Source organism: Peromyscus maniculatus, chromosome 13 (assembly GCF_049852395.1).
Source record: "Peromyscus maniculatus bairdii isolate BWxNUB_F1_BW_parent chromosome 13, HU_Pman_BW_mat_3.1, whole genome shotgun sequence".
Lineage (NCBI taxonomy): Eukaryota > Metazoa > Chordata > Mammalia > Rodentia > Cricetidae > Peromyscus > Peromyscus maniculatus.
The window spans coordinates 11,025,827-11,047,705 of NC_134864.1; the positions used below are offsets into that span (position 1 = coordinate 11,025,827).

Genomic DNA, 21,879 nt, shown 5'->3' on the forward strand with positions numbered 1-21,879 from the left:
TGGGAGGAGGCAAACAGGTTGCTGCCGCCTGTGGGTTTGCTGCCAGGGGGTGCCATGCTGGGTGTCACAAGAAGCCAGGGCCCTTGGAATTGGGGGGCTTCGGGTTTGGGGGCAAGGTTTAGAAAGGGCACTAGGGTGGGGGAAAACCTGCTATGAACAAATAACCCCTGCCCCCAAATAAAACCTGGGGGCACCGGGGGAGGGGAGGGTCGGGTCCCAAAAACCAAGGAGGAAAAGATCTGGAAGAATGAAATCAACTCTGACCGACAAAGATGGGTGGAACGGGGGGCGGGGAGGGGGGGTTGCACGATACTGCAGCCCCCTCCCCACACACTTCGGGGCTGGGAAGGAGAAAGCTGCTGGTGGGCTTATCCCCTTAGAGTAGACAATTACCTTTCCCCGGAGATTGTGCAAGTACTTGCCATGTACTCCGGTGCTTTTCTTGAAGCGTGGACGGCTTTGAAGAGGCTGCCTGCGCTGTTCCAATGCGGAGTGCCTGTCACCTGGGGCCCTAGTCTCTGGGGAGCTGGGGCTCAGCAGGCAGGCACCTGTCTTTGACCCTCCCCCTCCCCCTCCCCCCAGCAAGCAGCTCCGCCTTGCGCCTTGCGTGGGCTTCTGGGCAGCCTGGCCCAGCCTGCCCGGGGCCCTCAGGCCGGTGCCCGGGCTCTGGCTCCGTGTCTTCACTCCCGTGATTGTCCGAGGAGGGAGGGAGGGACGGGGGCGGTGCTGGGGCAGCTGGAACAGCGCAGGTCACCGGGCTGGCTGGGCGAGGTGGCCAGGCAGAGCCAGGGGGTCTGCAGGGGAGGCCACTGGATGGAGAGTGTCGATAGTGGCTGGCCAAGGGTCTCACGAGTCCCAGCCACCCAGAACCTGCAGTGGCGTGGGAGTGGGGTGGGGAGAGCAAGTGCCTGTTTCTCCAGTGCAGACCCTTGTTTACCCTCTTCCTGTTTCGGCCTGATTCTCCCATCTACGTGGTGAGGGGTGGCGACTGGGTCCACCAAGGTGGTGGAGGGTGTCAGGAGAGAGGGAAGAGTGGGAGGGGCCGGCAAGGATGTGCCCACCTCTGTCCTTCCAGTGCTCTACTGTGCAGCCTGGTCCTCGAGTTGTCCACCTGCACACATGCCTTTGCCCCGAGTGCCCCTGTCACAGCTGAGCCCAAGATGTCCCCTGGACCCCACACGGACACACCTGCAGCCTCCATCCCCAGGGGTAGTTCCCCAGCTCCCTGCTGGCGTCAGGGACGGATCCTCCTCAGGTAGAAGTGACCCCAGCATGTAGCCTTAAAGCTCTCCTCTACTCAGAGAGAGGTGTGGGCTGTGTACCACGTTAGCCCAGCAGGCCATGGCCTGGAGGAGAGCAAGAAGAAGGTCCTGCTCTCAGTCCTGCCCCTTGTGGGTGGTGGATAACCTTCTGCCCAGCCCTCCCTACTCTACCCTACTCTAGAAGGAAGGGATTAGAACAGATGTAGGGGGTCCATGGGGAGGGCCCCATCTCTGCCAGGCTTGTGGCTCCCAGCTGTCTGGGCCCCACACCAGCCCTTTCTTGAGGTTGGTGCTTGGTACCATGTTGCTTCCAGGACCTTCAGCCCCGGTAAGGGGCAGGTGCCCTGGGCAGAGGGTGGGGCTCAGGCAGGGAAGTGGTGGGAGGGCCGGAGGTGTGTGTCTCCCCTCCCTGGCTCCCTTTTCTCTTGATCCCCCGAGTACCCTTGAATCAGAAGACAATTCCTTCTATTCCTCTGCCGCTGTCAGCCGCTGCCCTGTCTGTGGGCCTTTGGGGACCCTGAGACCACATGGGATGCCTCACCTCGCGAGGCAGAAAGTCCCCACAGGGTTCTGGGATGAGGCAAGGCTCCCATACCTCAGTGAGCAGGAGGAGGGGCCTCTGCGCCCCGCCCCCAACACACAATGATCACCTCCTGAGGTAGCAGGTCCCTGCTCACACACACTGCTTGCTGTCCACTTCCCTCCCTCCGGCTCACCTCAGAGTCCTCCACCCCCTGATGGCGTCTGACAACATCACACCCTAGAGTCCTCAGCACCTTCCCTTTTCCCATTCCTCTCCCACCTTTCCACAAAAGCCTTCACAAGGATGTGGCAGGGCAGGCTTTGGCACCCAGGGGCCAGCCCTGGCACCTGCTGTAGGTTCTGGAAGCTCTGCATCTCACTGGCTTTCTGGTCTCAGCCCTACAGCTGTAGCATCATGGTCAGCGGGCCTGGCTGAGGGAAGCTTCTGGAGTCCCTGCTGACCCCTCCCTCTTCCCAGACCCTCCACCTAAGCCAGTCCTGTGCCGGGTTGTGGGGCTTTCTCTAGCTCAGAGACCTGTGGGGAGGAAATGGGACAGGTTGGGGTCAGGCAGGCCTTAGCGGGTCTTGAACAACTCAGACACGCCCCCCCCCCCCAGTGGGACAAAACCTAATCTCCAAGCCTCAGATTCCCCATGAAAGGTGTCGCTGTCACCTTAGCCGAGGGGTTAACACATCTCATTGAGGATTTCTTCTGATACCAGGAGACTCTCTTGGGTATGAAGCTACCTAGCATGTGCTGTAAGGGCTCCGTGGTGGACACCCCGCTGGTTGTGGACCCAAAGCCACCCTCTGTCCGCAAGTGGGAATCAGTGTCCTCTTGAATGGTGCTACTGCAGGGCCATCGGGAGCTGACCCCTCAGCACAGCAGCCTCGGATAGACAGTGGAGCGGGGAGGCGTCCGCCAGAACCCTGGGCACTGGGAATGTGTCCAGCGGGGCGGGAGCCTTAGGCCAGGATTGGGTGGCCTCTGGGACCCGCGCCTGCACAGAGCACAGTCTTCACCCCAGATTGGTACCCAGGGTCTGGCAGGATGTTGCCACTGGCCCTACAGAACCATCTTCACCAGGCAGTCAACTGTCTGTCAATCAGGTGTGGAGCTAGGTGGCCTCAGACTGGGAAGGGCCAAGAAGAGGCTGGTTTCCTCCTTCCTCCCTTGGGCCAAGGCTTCTGCCAGGCTTGAAAGTCTCTGCAATCTTAGTCAGGCAGCCTCTCCCTCTCCATGCAAGGTCCAAGCTGGCTCTTTGCTTGGGAGCCCTGAAAAGGCTCTCCTTGTGTGCCTGAGATGCTGGGATACGCTGCACAGTACTGAGGCTCAGCCCTCTGCTAACTCAAGACACCTGTGGTACCCGATCCCCCAAGTCTTATCTGGGGCCCTGGGAGGTCAGAGCCACAGGAGCCCAGCCTTACCCTCCCCTGTCCCTGTCTCTGCCTTCACAAAGGACTCCTAACCTGAGCCTCATGAGCCCTGTCTTGGGCAGCACATCCTGGGCCACTTCTCCCTGTCCCACCATCCTTTCGTTCCCATCCCGCAGGTGAACATCTGCGGATCTGCCCCCAGGGCTATACCTGCTGCACCAGCGAGATGGAGGAGAACCTGGCCAACCGGAGCCGTGTGGAGCTAGAGATGGCCCTCCAAGACAGCAGCCGTGCCCTGCAGGCCACGCTGGCCACCCCGCTGCATGGCATCGATGGTGAGGAGGGAGGGGCTGGAGGGTGGGCACTTCCGGGTGTGGGGCAGGACTCCAAGGCTAGGATTTGGATGGTTGATGTCAGCAGAAGGATTTCCCTCTTCTTGCAGGGCTTAAACAGAACAGTGAACCCAAGTCGTTATTAGGGGACCTGGGGAGAATGGGCCTGCCCCTCAGGTGGGGAACTACTGCTCTTGGGGTGCCGCTGTGTCCCAAGCAGAGTTCCCTTGAGGACCTACAGAGGGCTGGTCTGCATCTCACCTTTTGGGGTCCTGTCGTAGGCCACTCTCCCAGCTACCATCCCCAAGTCAGAGAGCTCAGACTGGGGCCTGAAAGAATCCAGGGCCTGCCCTGAGGTGGCTACCTCTTGGCCAGGGGCAGAAAGACTCCTGTGTGCTTCAAGAGGCCAGGTCAGCTACCTTTTAGCATCATCTGTTTATGGACCCCTCATGTGACCTCACTGTATATGGGCAGAGAACAGTAGCCCCAACAGTGATGGCATGCATGTTCAACAGGGATTATATGGTGCCGTGGGGTCAGAAGAGCCCCCTAGAAAGCTAGGCCATGGGGTTCATTTCACTGTCTTCAGAAGGGGTACAGGGCCCAGGCAAAGATGGGGTCCCTGCCGTGGGGTGGAGCTGGGAAAGTGGGGAACTGTGAATCTGTAGAGGAAAAGCATGGATGCCCTGAGTCTACCCACAGCTGGGGTGTAGCTTCCAGGGTTTGGAAGTTCCCGGAAATATCAGAGTTGCCCCTAACCGTCTGCATACTCTGACACTTGTTACTAAACCTTCCTTTGTCGCTTGGCGTGGAGGGGAGGGGCTGAGGAGTCGCGGACCTTAGGTCTCCCCTCCGAAGGGGATGCCATCGCAGAGATGTGGAGTTCAGTGACGTTCCCCTGACCCTTAGAATCCGATGCACATCTTCACACCTCGCCAGGAAGTGCCCATCTGAGGTGCTGGTTTGCAGGAGAGTCTGAGAACTGAGGCTTGCTCCTGAAACCTGAAGCTTGGGGACAGGGTTGGCAAGAGAAGGAGGAGAACTGCTTAGAGCAACTGAGAGCACTGGGGGTAGGGGCGGGGATAGTGGGAGAGACGGGCAGTTGGCAGGTAAGCATGGGTCACCCTGGTTCCCCCACTCACCCCCACTCCCGCCCCTCCCGGAATCACTGAATCTCAGCTTCTATTGGTTCCTAAAGCCCAACTCAAAAATGGCCTCTGGAGCCCCAGCTAGAGTCCACGGGGCCCTATGACCCTAGAGAGGACAGTCCTGACTTCTGCACCACTAGTGAGGGGAGAAGTCCCCAAGAGCCCGAGCGACCCTCTGCCATATGGTGCCCAACTTTCACTGACTGTACAAGCAGATTCTGTAAAGCAGGGGCTATTCTAGCCCACGGGTGGATTGGCAGAGCCCCCCTCCCCTCAAGGGGTAATGCCTCTCCTCTGTGCACAGACCATTTCCAGCGCCTGCTGAATGACTCGGAGCGCACACTGCAGGATGCCTTCCCCGGGGCCTTTGGGGACCTGTACACGCAGAACACCCGGGCCTTCCGGGACCTGTATGCCGAGCTGCGCCTGTACTACCGCGGCGCCAACCTGCACCTGGAGGAGACACTGGCCGAGTTCTGGACCCGGCTGCTGGAACGTCTCTTCAAGCAGCTGCACCCCCAGCTGCTGCTGCCCGACGACTACCTGGACTGCCTGGGCAAGCAGGCAGAGGCCTTGCGGCCTTTTGGGGATGCCCCGCGGGAGCTGCGCCTCAGGGCCACCCGTGCTTTTGTGGGAGCACGCTCCTTCGTGCAGGGCCTGGGTGTGGCCAGTGATGTAGTCCGGAAGGTGGCCCAGGTACACGTACTGCCCAAGGCTCTGAGCAGACCCTTGGGAGTCCCTCATGCTGGGCCTAGGCGCTTGGCATCCTCCACCCTCCGCCTCACCGCTCCAGCCCATCACCAGTTGCTCACAGCAGGCCCTCAGATGGGATTCCACTCTAAGCCTGTCCATCTGCCGTCCAGCCCCGGGTCCTTAACCAAAATGAAGCTGTGGGCAGAATGGAGAGGGCCACTGGGCTGCTGGGCTCAGGAAACAGGAAACAAGAAAATGATGTCGTTGGGCCTTGCAGGCCACAGCATGGTAGCTCAGAGCATGGGGCAGCACACGACAGACCCGCCCCCCACCCCCCCTATCCCGGGGAAGGGGATGGAGAGGGTACCAGCTTTAAACTGCACTGCCCCATCTCTGCTTGGTCCAGCAAGTTACCTCCCAGCCTCTGGGCCTTGGTTTCCTTATCTGCAGTGAAGCCCAGTGACAGCAGGGTGCCATGGTGTCCTGGCACTGGGTGGACCTGAGATGGCCTGAGCTAGGCAGAGTCCCACAGCCAGTTAGAGCTGCCCGCAGATGTTCTAGCTTGCATCTCAAGCCCTTCTTGATTGGTGCTCCTTCAGGGGTAGCTGGTGACAGGGGCCGCAAGGACTACAGCGGGGCTCAGGCTGCCTTTGTTCTCCAGGTACCTCTGGCCCCAGAGTGCTCTCGGGCCGTCATGAAGTTGGTGTACTGTGCCCACTGCCGGGGAGTCCCTGGTGCCCGGCCCTGCCCTGACTATTGCCGAAATGTGCTCAAAGGCTGCCTTGCCAATCAGGCCGACCTGGATGCTGAGTGGAGGAACCTCCTGGGTGAGCCCCACCCCCAGGCTGCCTGATCTGCCCTTAGGAGCACCATGCAAGGGTCCTGGGAGACAGTAGTCCCTGGTTTGGGCCAAACAAAGTTTGAGGGCCTGATAGAGGTGGGTGGTGGGGTCAAGGGACAGACTCTTTTATTGCCCCAAGGGGTGTGGTCAAATAGCTTCTCAACCTCATATACACAGCAACACATAGGTGACATATGACAGTGCGTGTACATTCACTGACAATGCAAGCTGGCATGTATGTCTGCTGCACACAGTTGACATACAGCAATGCGTATGAATCACTGTGTACATCTGTTGATATGGGGCAAGTTGTCATGCATACATGTCAGCATTGGTACAAAGCTGGTATGAGCTGGTTGGTATGCTGATCATCATCCGTCTGGCGGATGTGTTGGCACTATGGGCCACTGTGCACATATGACTACATCTGTGCTGTATGAAAGCTGGCACATGCAGATACGCAGTTCATGTGTACGGGAGCTGGTATGCGGCACATCTGCATGCATACACATCAGCTTATGTGGGCACATGGTGGACCAGAAGTTATTCATGCATGTTCAACATCTGCATGAGCTAACATGGACATGTATAGACATGATCTAGGCCAGCAAGATTACCAGATGTCCCGTGTGTTCATGGAAACCTATGTATGTGGGTATCCCACTATTAATGCTCTGAGCTACACGAGTGTATGCTGGCCCAGTCTGAATGTGAGCTCATGTGACCTTCTACTGACCAGTACCTCTTACTGGTACTGTCAAGACTGTGTGTTATTAATGTGCACATTTGATGTATGTGCATATATATGAACACCTTCTCCAGACTCCATGGTGCTCATCACTGACAAGTTCTGGGGCCCGTCGGGTGCGGAGAATGTCATTGGCAGTATACACATGTGGCTGGCGGAAGCCATCAACAACCTGCAGGACAACAAGGACACACTCACAGCCAAGGTGTGTGAGGGCTGGGAGGCACTGTGAGCATTGGAGGGTCCTGTCCAGACCTGGGCCGGAGAAACCCTGCTACCCCTCCAGACCCATTCGGTATCTCCCCAGGTCATCCAGGGCTGCGGAAACCCGAAGGTCAATCCCCACGGCTCTGGGCCTGAGGAGAAGCGTCGCCGTGGCAAACTAGCACTGCAGGAGAAGGCCCCCACAGGTACTCTGGAGAAGCTGGTAAGTTCAACCGTCTCAGTGGCTGTAGCCCTATATATGTGAGAGGAGACCCAGGCAATCTGTCCCCTGGCTTTTCACTGGTCTGACTGCCATCCAACAGGTCTCTGAGGCCAAGGCCCAGCTCCGAGACATCCAGGACTTCTGGATCAGCCTCCCAGGGACGCTGTGCAGTGAGAAGATGGCCATGAGCCCTGCCAGTGATGACCGCTGCTGGAATGGAATATCCAAGGGCCGGTAGGTGTCCACCACTGGCCACGTTCTTCACAAATGCCCCAGAGCATGGGAAGCTGGGCTAGAGGATCACACACCTTCACCAGCTCCCAGCAGTGAGCACATATCCCCTACCATGGGGCCTGCATGGGTTGCCAATAGATTGGAGGTTCACTGGCCCTCGGGGTGTGGTAAGGGTGGGTGTGACACACCATGATTTGACTCCTTTGCAAAAGCTGATGTAATGAGCCGTGGCTCGGACTACCCTGCTCTATTAGGTACCTGCCTGAGGTGATGGGTGATGGACTGGCCAACCAGATCAATAACCCTGAGGTGGAAGTGGACATCACCAAGCCTGACATGACCATCCGGCAGCAGATCATGCAGCTCAAGATCATGACCAACCGTTTACGTGGCGCCTACGGCGGCAATGACGTGGACTTCCAGGATGCTAGTGAGGCCCGCCAGGGGTAGGGTGGTTTGGGGAGGGAAGGTATAAGGCCTCTCTAGACCGACCCCTCAGCCCTTCACCCTCCTGGATGCTGTAAAGGCCCCATGCCCTTGCAGCACAGTTGAAGCCCAGCCAGGATGCCCGTCTGGCTATCATGGAGCAGGCGGGGACAGCAGGAGGCAGACCTAGGGGCTGAGTCTTCAGGTGTAGCAGGGCTCCGACTCCCAGTGTCACACGGCCCCCGGGTCCCTGGTAGGAAGAGCTGGCCTGCAGCCCCCTGTCCTCCCCCAGGTGATGATGGCAGTGGTTCGGGCAGTGGAGGTGGCTGCCCAGATGACACCTGTGGCCGGAGGGTCAGCAAGAAGAGCTCCAGTGCCCGGCCCTCCTTGACCCATGCCCTCCCCGGCCTGTCAGAGCAGGAAGGACAGAAGACCTCAGCCTCCAGCTGCCCAGAGCCCCACAGCTTCTTCCTGCTCTTCCTCGTCACCTTGGTCCTTGCAGCAGCCAGGCCCAGGTGGCGGTAACTGCTCCCTAGCCCCAAGGACTGTCTTGGCCAAAACATGCAACAGACAATATTTAATTCCCTTGGCCTTCGAGGCCCAGGGCAGGATGAGGAGACAGTTAGCTCTGAGTGCTGGGGCAGGGTGCATGGGGTGCTGGCCTTCTGGGTCTGACCGCGCCTGTCACCCTAGCTTTTAATTTCGTATCAGGTCAGCTGCGAGCCAGTGTCCCCACAAGCCATGTATTTCAGGGACCTCAGGGGCACCTCTGGCTGCACATTCTCCCCTTACCCTCTCGCACCACTCCAGAAGCTCGTGAGGCCAACCAGAAGGGCGGCTGTTGGCCACAGCCCATCGGAGACCTCAAGTGAGCCTGTGCCTTCCTTTCCCGCCTCTTCCCGCTGGGGACTCCCCACCAGACCCCAAGGGCCACAGATGTCAGAGACTGAGGCCCATCCCGCAGCTCCCCGGGAAGCCCGCAGGGGCTGCCTGTATGTTGCTGTCCAGGCTCTGGCAGGGCCTTCACGTTTATGCATGAAACCTTCTACTCAGAAGAAACTCTGCAGCCAGGATCCCCACACATACCAGGCCAGGACCCTGTGCCCCTGTGGAGCCCAGGGAATGTGGTCCTCAAAGAAGACCCTCTGTGGGGTTCCTTGAGTGTGACGTAGGTGGCAGCTGGCATGGCCACGCTAGGCTCAGCTCTGCCACGCTGCTTGAGGGTGCGTTCTGTCCCCTCACAGGGGTTCACAAAGTCTGGCCTTGGGGTGGGGGTGGGGGTGGTCCACACAAGGAACCTCACTTCAGGGGGATAAGCCAGCCACATCAGGCCTCAATCCCACTTCTAAAGGTTCCCCTGGCCACAGGGATGCTGGGTGGCTGGTGAAACTTCAGCTCAGGGTCAGTGGGACCTGGTAGGGCAAGTCAGGAGGCTGCCTGGGCCCCTTCCTGACCCAGGCAGCTCTGTAGGACTAGGGAGCATCGACAGTGAAGGGCTTTTTACAGACGTGCACATTCAGACTCCCGGTGTCCCTGTCCACTGAGCGCGACATCTCAGTCTTCCTGGGCAGCACTGGAGAGGCTCAGGGCACCATTTGGAACCTGTGGCCTGGAGACCTGGGGGCGCCTGGCTTACCGAAGCTGTCGCAGCTTCTTCTCTTCCAAGGCCTTGGGGATGCTGAGCTGCGGTAGCCAGGAAGACAGTGGTCCTGACGTGCAGAAGGCCTGGAAAAGGCTGCTTACCAACCTTTTTTGTTTTGTTTTGTTTTTTTGTTTTTTTGGTTTTGTTTTTTTGGTTTTTTTGGCCACTGGGTTAAGGAGGCTATTGTCAGCACAGTGAACCAAGGTCTGCCTGGTAGTCGGTCCCCTGGCCCAGGATGGGTGTTCTCTGCAGTGGGGTCTGTGGATGTGGCGGGTCCTTTCCCTGAGCACACCCATCCTGCCACAGTTCTGCTAGTGCCACTCAGGCAGGGGTGGCAGAAGCCGGATCTGGGCTCTGGGATGTGAGTGCCTACGTGTCAGGACAGCAGCACCCGGGATGTACAGGGCAGCCAGGATGGTGGCTAAGCTACTGTGTCCTTCCTCCATGAGGCTCCCTGACACTCAGTGCCAGTGGGTAACGTGTGTTCTTTGAGTCCTTGTATGAATTAAAGGCTGGAGACCTACAGTGGACGTGACCTCATGTAACTCGGGTGAGACTGCATTTGTGTGTATGTGAGCGTGGCATGCACAACAGCAGGGCACAGATCAGGGCTTGTTGGAAGGGGTTTGAGCGTGGCTTGCACCTATAGCAAGGTTCTAGGGTTTCCATGGGGTGGTGACCATTGAACATCTCCAATTCCTGCCTGGGAGGATGCCCGCCTGTGCCAACTGAACGTGCCAAAGTTCATGGGAGGAAGGAGCCAGAATACCAGGGCAAGGATGCCAGCTTGCACTGGCCCCGCCTACCTCGTACCTCTCCAAGCCCCCTCAGTGCACATCATTGTCTTCCCCATAGAAAGGTTCTCATTCCTGCCAGGTACTCTGAGGTACCCAGGAGAACAGTGTTCGGACCAGGGATGTCCTGCCACTCCAGTCTGTTCTGGGGTATCCTGCAGCTGCAGACGGACCCTAAACAGCCTAAGGCATTTAGGGCTGGCTCACCCTCACTTCAAGGAGCTGACCTGTGCCTTTGTGAGCACACAGTGCCAGCCTCCATGGCTAGGAAGCTTGCTCAGTAGCAGGACTCAAAGAAGCCCTGCTCAGCCAGGTGTGGCATGTCTGCTTTATCTGGGAGCTGTGGCCCATGTTGCTGCCCGAGTACATTTACAGTGTTACTATTCAAGCATGAGGGAACAGAACAGAGCCCTACCCCACAAATGCTGCTTGGCCATGAAATCCCAAGGAGACCTCCAAACAGCTCCCAGAAGGGAGGCTCCTCCAAAGGGCAAGCTCCTGCTGGGTATTAGATCCTACCCAAGGATACCTGCAGTGCCCAGGCCCAGGGTGGCAACTGCATCCTCACTTTCTGCCTCTTTGCAAGTCCTGGGAAGCCCTGATGCCAGGTGGCCCAGATTCCTCCCTGGGAGAGGGAGGGTGTATAGTCCTCTCCCCTCAGTTGGCCGGGGTAGACAGCCATGGAGTGAGATAGAGACTCAGTGGAGCCCTGTGGAGAGAGCTGGGCAATCAGGTGCTCACTGGTGAGCGCAGCTGGAACATTGTGTCACGCAGTCCATTAGGTTGTCTGCCTTCGTGGACGCCTGGTTCGGCTTCGAGGTCTCGTATTGGACACCTTGTTCTGGTTTAGGTTCTTTTTGAGCTGGACACTGGTGGGCGCCTTGTATGTCAGCTCTTGGTCCGTTAGGAGCGGGATGGTCACCCTCCCTGTCAGGAACAGGAAAACACATATGAGAGCAGTACCCAACACAGGAGTCAGCAGCCAGGCCCAAGCCAGGACTAGCTCAGTGATTCCCATGGCCTTGCCCTTTGAGTACCAGACAAATGCCAGGTCAGCACCTTGCATCTAAGTGCTGCCAACAAGGCTAGCTAAAGAGTAGTCCCTTCCCTTCTCTGCCATCTCTGGGCATCCTGAACGGCCTTGTAACAGAGCAGCCAGCTCCCCCGTGAGCATCCCACATGCCTGCAGGCAATCCTGCAGACTAATGTGGTGCTTTTAGTCCTTACATATGCACTCACCCATGCTCATCCATACATATGCCCATACATTCCAAGCCATTAAAGGAGGAGGCTAGAGAGCCATCGAGGTGACACTGGGTAAGTGGGTGGGTGGGAGGGTGGGGCGCTAGGAATCCTAGCAGCAAAGCTTCCCAGTTCACAAGCTGCTTTGCTGAGACACCATGACTGTGTGGTAAGGAATAGGGGCAGTCACTGCCTAGCAGGCTTTCCCTCTGTGCAAGGAACTCTTCTCAGATGAGGACAACCCCATGTGCACACAACTTGGGGACAAATGAATTGCCCTTAAAAGCAAGACTTCAGTAACTAAACACTTTCATTTTATACATCCCAAAAGGATGAGTAGGCCCACATCTAAGCTCAATCTGAAATGAGCCAGGCAAACGTGTTAGGTCCTCAGAATGTGAAGCACTGGTCCAGGCAATCGGCCCAACCAGCCTGCCATGCTGAGGTGTTGTGAAGTACGGATTTGAACAGGTTACAGGAGACTGTAAGATGAACCCCTTTCCTCACATACATCAAAACATAGGGGAGGTGTGAATACTTCACAGCCAACAACCTCTATGAGATTTCAGATAAACTCTGTGGTGGGGTTGGGGTGGGCACTGAGAGTCTACAGTAAACAGGCAGATTAGTGTGTCAGATTCAGACCTAAACCTGTGGTGGAAGCAGAACTGAGTCCCCAAGTGACAGACCATGGAGCTACAAGGCCCTGCTTCTCAGGAGAGACCAAGAAAGCATATGCTGGTCCCCAGGGTCCACCACAAAGAGTCAGTGGCTGATGTATATATAACGAGCAAACACGAAAGGCTTGGGGTCACCCACAGAGAAGCAGCAAGATCCTCACAGAGAAAGAAAAGTCGAAAAACCCTGGTAAAGTAAGCTGAGATTTGTAAAATCACAACATGGCAGTTTACCACCAAATCCAGCACCCTGAGAACCATATCACAGGCAAACTGAAACTGTAAGTACTATCAGAGAGAAGGGGGGGGAATCGAAGCTATAAGGTTAGGACAAGTCTTTGTGGGTGCTCACAAAAAAAGAACTAGAGAAGCCCCGGAAGAAGAGGGAATGAGTCTGAAAGCTCAAAACATCATAGCTGAGAATTATCCAAATCTTGGTAGGTTATCTAGAGTCATGAAGCTGAAAGGATTCCAAGCAAGATCAACCTGAAGATGGATGCCTGAGACATAATCAAACTAAAAACCAGAGATGAGGACTTGTACAGGCAGTGGGAGATCCATCACATACAAGGAACCTCTCTCTCTCTCTACTCTCTCTCTCTCCCTCTCTTCCTCTTTTCCTCTCCCTCCCCCTCCCTCTCTTCCTTTTTTCCTCTCCCTCTCCCTCTCTCTTTCCCTTTCTTTCTCCCTCTCCCTGTCTCTCCTTCTCTCCTTTTCCTTTCCCTCTCCTTCCCCCTCTCTTTCTGTGTGTGTGTATGTGTGTGTGTCAGAGTTTTAAAACCTTGGAGGGCAGAAGGAAATGAGATGATGAAACCAAAGTTCTGAAAGAATAACTTCTAGCCAAGAACATACCTAGAAAAGCTGCCACCTAGAAATGAATGCAAAATAAAGATATTCCCAGGTATCATGTCTATACTTGCCTAATGAGACATGCCAATGGGAACTCTCCACATTGACATGATATCAACTGGCAACGTGAAAGCATGGAGCTATGCCACTCTCCATCAAAGGAAGTGCACCGAGCTTAAACCATTGACAACGGTAGTGTTTCAGGAGTGAAAACAAACAAATGTATTTTTTTATGTAGCTGCAATGGTTTTGTTAATGGATATGCAATATAAAAAGACTAGCATAAAATGGGGTGGGGAATAGCAATATAATTTTTGCAACTAAAAAGTTACTACCAATTTAAAATAGAATTTAAGGCTCAGGAAACATTGTGGAACATAGAGCAGGAAGATTTTAAGAGCCAGAGGACCCAAACATGTGCTGTAAGAAAGTGCCTTTTAGACATGCCAGGGAAGCTGCACCCATTGAACATTCAAAATTATAGTCACTGAAACAAGACCTGCACAATGACAACACCAGTTGACATGCTAACATGGATGGTGGGAATCTCACAAGGCCCCACCCCCTCAATTAAAAACTACAGGCAATCAATGGCCTCTGAGACAGGGATAGATTATCTAACCCCATGTGGTCAGCCCAAGATGCATATATACATGAGCAGCGCTAAATGGACTCAGTAGGCTGTATGTTATATACATACATGTGTATATGTCTGTCTGTAGAACAATAACAAAAAAGAGGTCATGAAATTGAGAGGGGGTGGAAGGATGTGAAAGAAGTTAGAAGAAGGAGAAGGTGGGGTGGAAATGATGTAAATGCAGTACTCAGGTATGAACCACAAAATAATTACATAAAAATTTTAACTGTACTTGGGACTTGGGAGGCAAAGGCAGGAGGACCGAGAGTTCTGAAGCCAGCATAGGGAACACACAAGGTCTATGAGGTTGGGCTAGAGGGATCCAATTATACATTGTATATGAAATTCATTTCACCATTGTGATGGCTTGAAGGAGAATGGCATCTATAGAGTCATACGTTGGATATTTGGTCCCTAGCTGGTGGAACTGTTTGGGAAGGATTAGGAGGTGTGGCCTTGTTAGCAGAGGTGGATCACTGAGGCCTTTGAGATTTGGCTCTTTTCTCTGCCTGATGCTTATGGATCAGATGTAAGCGCTCAGCTACTGCTCTAGCACCATGCCTGCCTGCCTGCCGCCATGCTCCCCGACATGATGGTCATGGACTCACACTTTGAAACTATGAGCCCCCATAAATGTTTTTTCTACAAGTTGCTTTGGTCGTGGTATTTTGTCGTGATATTAGAAAAGTAACTAGGACAACCAATGGGCCAAATGAGAAGGGGTTTAAAAATATATCCCTTGCAAACAGTAACTGAAAGACAACAGAAGGGTCTCTGTCAACCAGATAAAATGGATTTCCAGTCCAAATCACAAGGTCACCATATGGTCATAAAGAAGGCAGTTCATCGAGCAGATAGAGCAATTGTAGATAAATGTGTGCTAAATACACAAAGCAGACTCTGTCAGATCGGAGGGGAATGTAAACAGTAACTTCAGCGTCCCACATGTGGTGATGATTTATAATCCAGACAGAAAAACAAGAAAACAACAGACTTGGAAAATACTAAAGATCAAGTGGCTAACATGCACACAGGTGATTCCATCCACAGCAGAGTGCATGTGTGTCTTGGGAACATGGACATCGCCAGGACAGATCACATGATTAAAATCTTATCAATGTCTTTCTTAACCACAGTGTTATGAAACGATATCAACACTCTGAGGAACTTATAAAAATTCCCACAAGTATATGAGAATAAATAACATACTCCTTCATAACCAGCAGGTCAAAAAAGAAATTAAAAAGGAAATTTAAAACTATTTAAGACAAATGAAAAAATTAAAACACACCAAAACTTATGGAGTGCACCAAAAGCGGTTCTAAGAGAAGTATCTATAGTGACAAATGTCTGTAGTAGGAAAAAAGAACCCAGCCAAGCTAACGTCATTCAAGGAACAAAAAAAGGACAAACTATACATAAAACAGAAATAAACTAGTGAAGATCAGAGCAGACATCAATGAAACAGAAACTAGAAAAACAAAAGATTAATGAAACTTGGTTTTCTCAAGTGATAAAACTGTCAAACCTTTAGTTAGACAAAACGATGTCAGAATTACTCACCAAGAGGAGCCATTACAACAGATGCTATAGGAATAGAAAGGATCATAAAAAAATGGCTGTATTAACTTTATACCTGCACCTTGGACAACCTGGAAGAAATGGAGAACGTCCTAGAAATATACAACTTCTGTAGACTAAATCATGAAGAAACAGAGTTTGAACAAATCTCTAACAACTGAAGATACTGAATCAGCAGTGACAGGCAGTCCCACATGAAAGCACGGGAGGACAAGAGGACTTTGTGGATGAATTCTACAAGCCATTTAAAGGAGAATTAAACACCTCCAAAAGCCGAACGGAAGGTGGTAGGAAGTCTTACAAACTCGTTTTATAAGGCAGTCATCTCCCTCACACCAACTTTAGAAAGGGGGACCATAAGAAAATCCGCAAGTCCTTGTGAACTTGTCACAGTCAGTGTCACAAGCACATTAAAGGAATCATGGAATACTACCAACGGGCTACCTCCCTGGGCTGCAGAGAGGGTCAGCATACACAAATCTGTGTGACACGTTATACAGTCACAGAATAAAGGATAAAAATCACACAGTAATCACAATAGATGTAAAAAAAATTTCTGACAAAATTAACATACTTTCACAATTAATAAAATTAGGCTATTAGGAGGGATGGCTATATATATATAATGTGGATATATCCATATAGATATCCACATATATATCCACAGCTAACAGCATTTTTGATGGACAAAAAACAAACAAAGACACCTCTCTTTAAGATCGGAACAAGATGAGGATCCTGTTTCACCTCTTCCACTTAACTTATTTCTTGGAACTCCTAGACAGAGCCAAAGGCAAGAAAAGGAAATAAAGAAATCCAGTTCAAAAAGGAAAAAGTCTCATTATCTTCCCTGCAGGCGACATGTGTCTTTCCCTACAGATTTATCCAAAACTCAGAGCTAACACGCAACCCCAGCCCAGCACTAAGACACAAAACTGACATGAAGTCACTTGGTTTTCTACGTGAAAACAATGAACCATCTGAAAAGAAACTAAAAGGCCAGAGGTGGTGGTGCACACTTTCAATCCCAGCACTCAGGAGCTGAGGCAGGAGGATAGCGTTCAAGGCCAGACTAGGTAACATAGCAAGGCTTTGTCTAGGGATATAGCACAGAGGTAGAGTGCTGGTCTCATATATGCAAAGCTCTGGGTTTGACTCTCAGAGCCAAGAAGGAAAGCGGGGTGGGTGGGACAAGGGAAGTCAGGGAAGAGGGAGGGGAGGAGCTAAGGATACAACCACACCTGTATTAACGTGAACATTAAAACACTTAGAAATAAATATAACCAAGGAGGTGGAAAACTAGAAACAAGAAAACATTGACAAACAAGTTTAAAAAGCCATAAGTAAATAAAGTAAATATATCATGATCTGGATTGGGAGAATTAATACTGCCAAATTATTGATACCATCCAAAACAATCTACAGATTCAGTGTAATCCCCATCAAAATCCCAATAATATCTTTCATAGGACAATCCTAAAATTCATATGGAAGTACAAAAGACCCTGAGAGCCAAAGCTGTGTCTAAGAACAAAGACTGCTGAGATGTGGAGGTGTCCCATTTTCTATTTAAAACTGTTACAAACTAAAGTCATGAAAACAGTAGCCGTAGCCAGGTAAGAACCAACATGGGTAAGAACACAGGAGAGCCCTGTGTTCTTAGCAAAAGCATACACATCCAGCTACTCAATAAGGCCAGGAGAATACAGCGGGGAAATTATGCCCTCCCATAAGCAGTGGGGCCGGAAATGGTCTCCTGGCTTCACAGTGTGGGGGAGCCAGGACCTGCAGGAAGACCAAGAGAACTGGATGCCCTTCCCAGGCTTCAAGGGAATGAACAGGCAAGGGGAGCCACAGCCCTGGCCTCAGCTACACCGCTTGTAGCCCAGGCCCTAGCTTCCCACTTCTCCCTCTCCAGAGAACACAGAGGTCCCCAAACTTCCACAGGGAACCCTGGCACCCATGTTCTAGGCTTCCATCTCCATCACGACTCAAGCTACCCTCTTTGTTGCTATCTGAGACCCTCTCAGGTTCATCCACAGCTCCTTTGCCTCTCCTCCGAAGCTCTGGATGGTCACCTGACCACGGACTCTGGCAGCAGCCCACTCTCCCAAAAGGCCAGATGTAGGAGGATGTTGAAAAGAGGTGCCCATCCTTGCTGGTCTACAGCTAGACTCTAGCTAGCCCCATCTCCCAGATCCTGTCCTCTCTTGCTACTCCCTATTGACTTCCTAGTCTATGTGGAGCCAAAAAATCCCTTTGTGTCCGGAGCCTGCCAGGTCTTGCCTCCTTCAGAGCCCTTCAGACACCACTTGTCTCTATCCTGCTTACTGGCCAGGGCCATTGCGTACATCACTTCCTGGCTCTTCACCCTAAAACTCTCTGTCTGCATTTCCCACACTGAGTCTGTGTCTTCTCTAAAGGCACTGTCTGGTCATTTGCCATACCCCACATCGCACCATCCTGCCTCCTGGCCTCAGCCTCATTCTCTGGGGGCCTCTGGGGGCTCAGGTGGATGGCAGGGCACCTTTACCCAGACAGAAAGGATGGTGCAGCTGAGTCTAGCCCAAAAGAGAACCCAAAATTCCAGGTGAGCACTGAGAAGGGGATTCTGGGGGCACAGGGGTGGAGATACTGGGTCCCACAGACATTGGCACTTCCAGGATGACCTAAGACCCCCCCCCCCCGGGAAGGTGGACCTCCAGAGAAAGGGATCCTCCTCTCTCCCAAGGTGCCTCTGCCTCGTCAAGTGTATCAGTCTCTCCCCTTTGTGGTCCTCATCTCAGCAGCTGGTCCCCGAATCTCCAGGGGTACATGGGCCGCTGCAGAGTGAGGAACACTTGGACACGCACTTATGTCCTTACATATCCAGGTTCCTAGCAGCAACTGGAAGCCATCGGGACAACTCAGAGGTAGAGAGTCGGCTCCACTCTGCTCATGGGAATCCTCAGCACCTTCCCTGACTTTGGGGTACCTGATGGAGGCACGTGTACTCTGTAAGCAAGCTGGACCCTAAACTGAATCCTGAGCCCATGCTGCTTCAGCCCACTGGGGTTCCCCAGGAAGTACAGGTCCAGGAGAGCTGTGACTACCCTAGGGCTGCCTGCCTGAGTAGGTTACTTTGGGGGGGTAGGGGGGTGTCGGGGGGGGAGGTGCCAGCCCTAGAACAAGAGAAGGAACACATCTCCCAAAAGGGATGGAATTTAGTTTCAAGGTGGAGGCTCGGCAGCTGAGTAGCCAGGGCACAGGCAGCTAGAGAGCACCAGAGACAGAACAGAGCATCTGCTGGGGTCTGCAGCATCCCTTTCCTCTGCTGTCCTGCCCCTACCTTGGGACAGCGCAGACGGCTCATCCAGTGGTCTCAGTACTATGCAGGAGGCCCCTAAGGTGGAAAAGGCGCCGGTGGCAGGAGCCACAGGATGGATTCTGAGATGCTGGGACAAGCGCTTGGCCTTCCCTTAGAGAGGGCTGGGTTGAGGTTCCAGTAGACAGCAGGTATCTGGTAGAGAAGGCCCACCCTCCATCTGGCCATGTGTGAACTCCTGTCCTACGTGTTCCAAGCGACCCACGGCTCTCACAGACCGCCTGCCCCAGAATAACCGCTTGGATCACAACCAGCCCAACAGCACTGGAGCCAGCAGCCCTGGCGAGGGGGAGGAGGAAGGAGGCTCTGCTATCAACACCAGCTTTGGGCGCCACCTCTTGTCTCTGCAGGCGGGAGAGGCGGCAGCACGGGACATGGCCACTTTGGAATGTCCTCCCTTTGTTCTCTGTTCCCTGACATCATAGTTCAGGCCCCCAATTGCTCTGGAGTACAAGCCACCTGGCCCCATGAGAAAGTTAACAGTTCTGCAGGGATTGCCAAGGCCCTGAGAAGATAGGGAAGGGCCGCTCCTGAAAAGAGCACAAGTACAAGTCCCTCCTGGGTTTCCAGCCCCATCCCTCCCCTAGTATCTCACCTCTTCTTCCTAGAGACAACTTTCCCGGCTAAGAGGGGCTTTTCTAGAATATATGCCCAGGGCCAGACGGCCTCTCCTTGCTCTAAGGAGCAACCCCATCCATGTATGCATTGCCCCACCTACCCCCTTTGACCCTCAACCCTTCTTCCCACCAACACACGGCAAATGTAACCGGGTGTACTGGAATGTGGGCCCCTGAGGCACAGGGACCAGGCCACCCCGGCCTATGACCCAAAGGGTGTGGGCTCACAACAGAGTTGATCCAGAAGAGACCATACATCTCTGAGTCTGTGGCTAGCAGAAAAGGCACAGACAGGAACTCAGTGAAAGCCACCCAGTGGAGGTGGGCACTATGAGGGGCCACAAGGGGCCGCACGTCTGGGTGGGTGTGTGCTGGAACGGCAGAGAGGCCACAAGGCCCCTCATCAGTAAGGCCAGGAGGGGACAAGAGAAGCCAGGAACATCGGTGCGGGGTAGGGAGGAGGGGAGGGACGGGCCTCCACTGGGCTTTGCTTTTGAAGGCAGAGATAAGCTGACTTCCACAGGTAAGATGTGATGTGGAAGCCAGAGAGGAGCCATCAACGAATCCCAGGTGAAGAAAACAACAGAAGGGGCAGCCTCACATCAAACCTGGGGGGCTCAGCACCTCCAGGTTCCCCCAGTCTCCCCCAAAACTAGTCAACTGCAGAGTCCCAACAAGAGACAGGGTCCCAACAGGGAGAGACATGAAAACCAGCCACCACTGACCATCTTAGGGAAGACCTGGGACCTTTCAGTTCTGGGCAGATGATGGAACCGTGAGTCGATCACACAGTGACATACTCAAATAGCTCTGGACAGCTGGGCCAAGTCACCCCTGCTTGCGGTCTCGAGAGACCGCTCCCTCGGCCTGTCAGGGACGGATGCATCTGACAGAGTAATAGAAGCTTTGGTGTGGTTCAGCTCAGGTTGCAAGAAGCTGCGTTCCAGGTGAGCCAGAAAGAGGAGTCGCGGTGCCACAGAGTGCTCCGTGTCAGAGGGTATAAGAAAGGAGGTGAAAGAACAAAAATGTCACACCAACATGGACAGATGTCACACAAGGCCACTCTGTGGCCCTCACCTCTGTTAGACCACCATAGCCTCTGAGAGCACACTTCGGAACACAGGGAAGGCTTCCTGGAAACCAACAGAAGGGTTAAAAGCCCAGTGAGTGTGTGCATGTGTGTGTGAGACCCTTTGTAGGCTGAAAGACAAATGGCCTGAGTTACAGTCTGGCACTCCGGCCAATCTCCAAGACTGATTTTGAAATTATGGGACCAGCACATTAGAAACCAAGCTTTAGGTCACATTAACTGTCATACTGTTCAAGGCAAAAATCAGTAGAGAAGTGTGTGTGCATGTGTGCATGGCTGTGTGCCTTGTGCATCCACAGATTAAAATCTAAATATCTTCTCCAAAATGTTTGGAATGGACCCTGGGTTTAATATGGCTGTCACTATTATCTCCTTTTAAACAAAGCATTGGGGTGACTAGAAAACTGACTCAGTAGCTAACGAGCCAACTTTCTGCTCTTCCAGAAGACCCAGGTTCAATACCCAGCGGCCACACGGCAGCTCACAACCATCTGCAACTCCAGTTCCAGGAGATCAGGTGCCCTCTTCTGGCCTCCACAGTTATCAACCAAGCATGTGGGGTGTGTATTGTGTGTGTATATAAATTCATGTAGGCAAAACATTCATACAAGATTTTTAAAAAAGAAAAATTAGCACATATTTTCGACGGAGTAAAACATGGTAGGGTTTTCACTTGGAGGAAATGTAGAAAAATACAAATATAGGTGTCCACGGCCTTGTTTGGAACAGCAGAATGCCCTTACTCATGTGTATTCATGGTTTTATATGCATGTGTGTGCATGCCTGGCTAGTCCCTGCGTGTCTGGAGAGGCGTGGGCCCATTTGGGAGGGCACACAAGGGATGGCCTCAGCCTTCTCGTGTCGGGGTAACTTGTCACTTACATTTGCTTTACATAGGGAGTATGTGGGTCTTCCTTGCTAATGGAGTAGACGTGGGATGCCCATGCACCCAGCTGCTGATATGGGCACCGGCACCCCAACCCGTTAGGCCCACCATTGTTAGCACTCTGGAACAAGGAGCTAGCTCACCCAGGTGACAACTGAGTCCCTGCCTGTCAGGAGCCGCCCTGCTCTTGGAAAGCCACCTGTGGTGGAGTTCCATGAAGGAACAGCTCATTCCTCCATGGTCGTCCTCACCTGCATACATAAGCCTTACCCGCCACCGCTATGAACCTCCTCCTTGGAGTAGAAATCAAAACCCAGGCAGCAGTATTGTTGTGTCGCTGCCAGGGGAAAGGCTGGCCGGCCGTGGTCTTCCCCAGTCCTCCTGGGCTCTATCGCCCCTTCCCCGCCCCTTCCCCAGTCCTGTGCTTGATCAGTCTGCTCTCCGCTCCACTCCCTCCCCCAGACACCCCTAGGCCTGTCTCCCCTCAGGC

General features: G+C 53.4%; 2 protein-coding genes and 1 long non-coding RNA gene across 9 annotated transcripts in view; 2 read left to right on the forward strand and 1 right to left on the reverse strand.

The window, feature by feature from the left end:
- Positions 1-10,177, forward strand: part of Gpc1 (glypican 1) — a 28,646-nt gene extending 18,469 nt beyond the window's left edge. Inside the window, exons 2-9 of the mRNA XM_006989609.3 lie at positions 3,338-3,496; positions 4,946-5,337; positions 5,996-6,161; positions 6,998-7,128; positions 7,231-7,350; positions 7,451-7,584; positions 7,839-8,014; positions 8,303-10,177. Of these exons, the coding sequence (XP_006989671.1) occupies positions 3,338-3,496; positions 4,946-5,337; positions 5,996-6,161; positions 6,998-7,128; positions 7,231-7,350; positions 7,451-7,584; positions 7,839-8,014; positions 8,303-8,535 (1,511 nt within the window). The 3' untranslated portion in view covers positions 8,536-10,177. The remainder of the gene's footprint in view (positions 1-3,337; positions 3,497-4,945; positions 5,338-5,995; positions 6,162-6,997; positions 7,129-7,230; positions 7,351-7,450; positions 7,585-7,838; positions 8,015-8,302) is intronic.
- A 583-nt stretch (positions 10,178-10,760) lies between these two features.
- The window catches only part of Ankmy1 (ankyrin repeat and MYND domain containing 1), a 52,428-nt gene continuing 41,309 nt past the window's right edge, over positions 10,761-21,879 (reverse strand). For all 7 annotated transcript variants that reach the window (XM_016007978.3, XM_016007975.3, XM_016007980.3 and 4 more), the window contains exon 18: positions 10,761-11,373. In XM_016007978.3, coding sequence (XP_015863464.1) covers positions 11,225-11,373 — 149 coding nt within the window. In that variant the 3' untranslated portion in view covers positions 10,761-11,224. The remainder of the gene's footprint in view (positions 11,374-21,879) is intronic.
- On the forward strand, positions 17,482-20,829 carry LOC121821998 (uncharacterized). The gene is made up of 3 exons (XR_006062904.2): positions 17,482-18,022; positions 18,305-18,428; positions 18,994-20,829. It is a non-coding gene; the product is annotated as an uncharacterized LOC121821998 (long non-coding RNA).